Consider the following 4,827-nt stretch of genomic DNA (forward strand, 5'->3'; position numbering starts at 1 on the left):
TCCATTAATCCATTAAATGAATATTGTAATTTTATTATATAATGTTAAATTAAAATAAAATCAATCATTAAAATAACGAATTTTGCATTAAATTTTAAATTAAGTATGATATATAAGCTGATAAATACTTAAAACCATGCATTGCAAATTTGCAATTGCTTTTTTCTTTTTGGATAATTAGCAAAGTTGTTTTATTAACTCTCATGCGCTAAGAAAGATTATTATTACCAATAGTCACCATCTACGGTCTAAAAGACTTTGGGGGTGGGACCTAAATGGTGAAATTGGCAAAAGGCAAAAAGCGCCAAAGGTGATGGGGAAACGTGATGGTTCCAATGCAAAGGCAAAGGAAGGAATCATCCATTGATAGAGCAATAGCGGGGCCAACAGAGGTAACAACCTCAGTGGCTCCAACATCTAACACCCTTTGTCCGTTGCACGTTTTTTGAATTTCAAAATCTAGTAACCTCCCACTCCCACTACACCACACCACACCACACCACACTCCACTCTCCCCTTTCTCTCTCCAACATTATAGCATTTCAAGTGAAGTAACTTACTTGCTGTAACTCAACTGAACCCAATGGGTGCTTCAGGTAAATGGGTCAAAGCCTTTATCGGCCTCAAGAAGCCCTCCGACAAAGACGAACTACTTCCTGTATGTCCCTTCCCCTTCCTTCCTTCTCTGTTAACTACTTCGTTGATGGTGAAAACTCAGGTGCACTCGACTTCAAGTGAAGTTGATATACGAGAGTCGTCAGATAAATTTTCATCTAAGGACTAACTTCACATGAAGTCGACCACATTGAGTTTTCAACTTCGTTCATTCATCACCTTTCATGTTTCCTTTTCTTTCTTTCTTTCAGGGGAATAATAATAAGACCAAGAAGTGGAGACTATGGAGGACTTCCTCCGGGGACAAAGGCAGCACCCACAAACCAGCCTCCGAATGCTCCGATTCACCACCAGCATCTTCAAAAGCCTTCACGGCTGCCATGGCCGCCGTGGTTCGAGCTCCTCCGAAGGATTTCCGACTGGTCAGGGAAGAATGGGCCGCCATCAGAATCCAAACCGCTTTCCGCGGTTTCTTGGTAATAACATAACTGCATTCTCCAATCCAGATCTGTATGAAAGAAAGCTAAATGGTGTGAATTGAATGCAGGCAAGAAGAGCGTTGAGGGCGTTGAAGGGAGTGGTGAGGCTTCAGGCTCTTGTGAGGGGCAGGCAGGTGAGGAAGCAGGCCGCCGTAACACTGAGGTGCATGCAGGCGTTGGTGCGCGTGCAGGCCAGAGTCCGTGCCCGGCGCGTGAGAATGTCCGTTGAAGGACAAGCTGTTCAGGAAATGCTTAACCAGAGACGCAGCAAAGCTGATATTCTGAAGCAAGCAGAGGAAGGGTGGTGTGATAGCAGAGGAACATTGCAAGATGTTAAAGCCAAAATTCAAATGCGCCAACAAGGTGCATTCAAGAGGGAGAGAGCCATTGCATACTCTCTTGCTCAAAAGGTATCACCTTCTTCATTTTTTCTTCTATGAATAAATTACCATTTCTAGCCATGAAAGATATAGACGCTGACAAGTATATCTGTATAAGAATAAAACGACAATATGGCTTATGTGTGTCAAAAGTATCCTAACAGACTAATTGCTAACCAACGTCTGGGTACTTTTAGCACACGAAGGCCATCTTCCGTGGTTATAATTGTCGTTTTATTCTTATATGGGCACATTTGTCAGCGTCTAATTTATTCTTTCTTCTATTTACATCTTTTTGTTTGGTTAAGATTTAATGTCTCAAAGTTGGTTGTTGTTGGTGTTTTTAGCAATGGAGATCAACACCGAGTTCTAGTTCAAGAACAAACGCTTCCCTTAAGAATCTAGACATTGACAAATCTAACTGGGGTTGGAGTTGGTTGGAACGTTGGATGGCTGCTAAGCCATGGGAGAGTAGATTAATGGAGGAGTCTCAGGCTGAAATCTCGGATAAAACAACACAGCCTGCTAAGAAATTTGTGGACTCGTTTGGTGCAAATTCGAAACCATCAGAACCAAACATGGTGAAAGTCAAGAAGAACAATGTCACAACAAGGGTTTCTGCTAGGCCTCCCCAAATTATTGGACAAGCCACTCGTTCATCTTCAAGTCCAAGTTCTGAATTTCGGTATGACGAGAGTTCTGCATCATCTTCTATGTGCACATCCACAACACCAGTATCTGGTAACACTTGTGATAGAACAGAAGATAGCAGCAGCAGCAATAGGCCAAATTACATGAACTTGACAAAGTCAACAAAGGCAAAGCAAAGAAGTAGTAGCAATCAAGTGTATAATAGAGCTCAGAGGCAACAATCCATGGATGATTTTCAGTTCCTCAAAAGGGTAGGGATTTTGTCTAATTTGGATGCAAAGAGCACTGCTGGTTCTGACCATTCAATCAACTTTTCAAGGCCACTTAACTTGGACAAGAGCTCAGTGAAACCACGGTGAGAGGGAACAATGGAACATATAGCTAGCGTCTTTGTTTTGTACTTGATGGATGCAAACTCAACATCTCTCTGTATTTATCTTTTTTCATTTCTTTTCCAAGAAGTTCAACATCATGTTGTTCGATGCACTTTTAATTGAGTTAGCTAGGGGTAGAACTTGGAAGTAGCTTTTGTGCTTTCGCTACTACAGTTTATGTTAATTCAAGATTCTCTCCATTTGTCCTTGTATCATTGTTTAGTACTTTAGTTGTGTGTGGGTATTGATATCAGAAGCACTTCTTGTCCATCTTTCTGCATATAAAAAGTCTTAAAAATTGTAGTGAGCATCCATTTTCCAAGCCTTAGCAGAATAATGAGGGGAAAGTATTTTATAACAAAGTACTTGTGACCAATTATTTCACAGGTGGTTGGTTTACATAGTTGGTCTATAATATAAAATTGTATTGCATTTTGGTTCAGTTCATCCTCAATTCTCCTGTTTGGTCTCTAATCTTGAGAATTATTATGTATTATCAGATAACTAATCAATGTTTCGTTTTACAACTCGGACCTTGACACCATTCTTGAAATTGAGAACAAGACCATAGTCGAGTTCTAAGGGGATTTCCATGTCAGGTGAGTGGCGAAACACGTATCTGCGGTATAAATGAATCAATGTAAGCTTGACCTCTTGTTGAGCATATTGCTTGCCAATGCAAATCCGGGGACCAATTCCAAATGGAATAAAAGCATAGGGATGCCTTCTTTTCATTTCTTCACAATTTGGGTCAAACCTCTCTGGTTTGAACTTCTCTGGCTCCGGAAAGCTTTTTGGGTCTTTTGATAGAGCTCCGAGGGCTAACCACACCCAGGTCCCCTGCATAACCAGAAAAAAGTATGATTATATTCTATTAAGAACATGTCAAAACATGAAAGTATGATCAAGCAATGATATCTTGTGTTGTTACCTTGGGAAGAAGGTAACCTCCAATCTCTACATCAGTTGATGCTTCCCTTGCAATTAATGGGGATGCCATGTAATACCTCATTGACTCATTAATCACCTGCACAAAACATCCAAAAGGGTATATGATTTATTGAATATCATATCTTATTTGGTTGTCCCTTGCAACTTGAAGTTACATTTGTAGTTAAAGTGAGTTTGACCTGGTCAAGATAAGGAAACTTTTCCTTAAGATCCTGAGGAGTGGGAATCTTGTCCTTTGGACCGAAAGCATCAATCTCTTGAAGAAGCTTTTTCTCAACGTGAGGATGCCCAGCAACCAAGTATACAATGGAAGACATGGTAAAGGATGTGGTAGTTGACCCTGCAAGAAGCTGTTCATATGTAAGAGCGCTTATGTAGTCTGGTGTGAGGTAGTTCTGTTTTCTTTCTCTTCCACTCAGCACAATTGACAAGAAATCCTTTGAACTTCTTCCCTTCTCTTCCATTCTCTTCTCTATAATCCTATCTATACGGCCGCTTAGACTACGATTACCACGCTCAATTTTCCAGTCCATGGTGCCAGGTATCCTCTTGAGAATCTGCCTGCAGGGTTCCTGAAGAATTGGGAGAATCAGACCAATTATGATGGATAAGGAACCGGACAAGTCCATCTTGAGGTGTGTGGTGTTGAAGATATGTTGGTTGATGAATTGTGACACTTCATCTTCGCCATCTTCGGCATCATTCTTGGTGGAATGAGGCTTGGAGAGGCCGAAGTTGACACCAAAGGATGCTTGGCCAACAACATCGGTTGCTAATCTGAGAGAGAAGTTAGAGAAGTTGATGTCTTCTTGTGCTTCTGCATGGGAATCAAGAATCTGGGTTGCTGGTTCTATGAATGACTGCATTGTTGGCACCATACTTGATATGAATGACGTGTGGAAGAAGGAAGTTACAGTGCTTCTCATAGTAGACCATTGTTCACCCCTGAAAATAAATGAAGTGAAGTGAAGAAACAAATTAGAAAAGAATAGAAAGAGTCAAAGAGCAAGGAAGGTCATTAGAATATGCAAACAAACTTGGTGAAGAAGAGACCCCTTTGGTGAATAGGGGCAGCAGAAACAGGGGAGGGCATGCTTCTGTTTGGAATTTCTTTAGCCTTTCTTGTTCCAACCTCTCTACACAGCTCTGGATCTGCGATTATTATTAGTGGTTGTCTTCCCATATGAAATCTGCATCATAATAAAGACTCAGTTTCATTACTTATCTAGTTATATTGCAGTATATCTTTAGTTAATTCTTCTTTTTTTTGTTCCCCCTCTCTTCTAGTTTATGTTTTTTATGTTTATTTTATATTTATTATTCTTAAAAATTATACTCTCATATTTTTATATCTTTGGTTATAAAAATAATATTTCT

At 40.2% G+C, this 4,827-nt stretch overlaps 2 protein-coding genes across 2 annotated transcripts in view; one reads left to right on the top strand and one right to left on the bottom strand.

Moving 5' to 3' along the window:
* LOC107606306 (protein IQ-DOMAIN 1) lies at positions 252-2,779 on the top strand. The gene is made up of 4 exons (XM_016308349.2): positions 252-658; positions 867-1,091; positions 1,163-1,504; positions 1,822-2,779. Exons 1-4 carry the CDS (start codon positions 584-586, stop codon positions 2,482-2,484), a joined length of 1,305 nt encoding a protein of 434 aa, XP_016163835.1. The 5' UTR covers positions 252-583; the 3' UTR covers positions 2,485-2,779.
* LOC107606305 (cytochrome P450 711A1) overlaps positions 2,814-4,827 on the bottom strand; it is a 3,501-nt gene continuing 1,487 nt past the window's right edge. The window contains exons 2-5 of the mRNA XM_016308348.2: positions 4,488-4,640; positions 3,630-4,395; positions 3,431-3,526; positions 2,814-3,339 (exon numbers count right to left, since the gene is read on the bottom strand). Of these exons, the coding sequence (XP_016163834.1) occupies positions 3,004-3,339; positions 3,431-3,526; positions 3,630-4,395; positions 4,488-4,640 (1,351 nt within the window). The 3' untranslated portion in view covers positions 2,814-3,003. The remainder of the gene's footprint in view (positions 3,340-3,430; positions 3,527-3,629; positions 4,396-4,487; positions 4,641-4,827) is intronic.

The sequence above is a fragment of the Arachis ipaensis genome, chromosome B07, assembly GCF_000816755.2.
Source record: "Arachis ipaensis cultivar K30076 chromosome B07, Araip1.1, whole genome shotgun sequence".
Taxonomy (NCBI): Eukaryota; Viridiplantae; Streptophyta; class Magnoliopsida; order Fabales; family Fabaceae; genus Arachis; species Arachis ipaensis.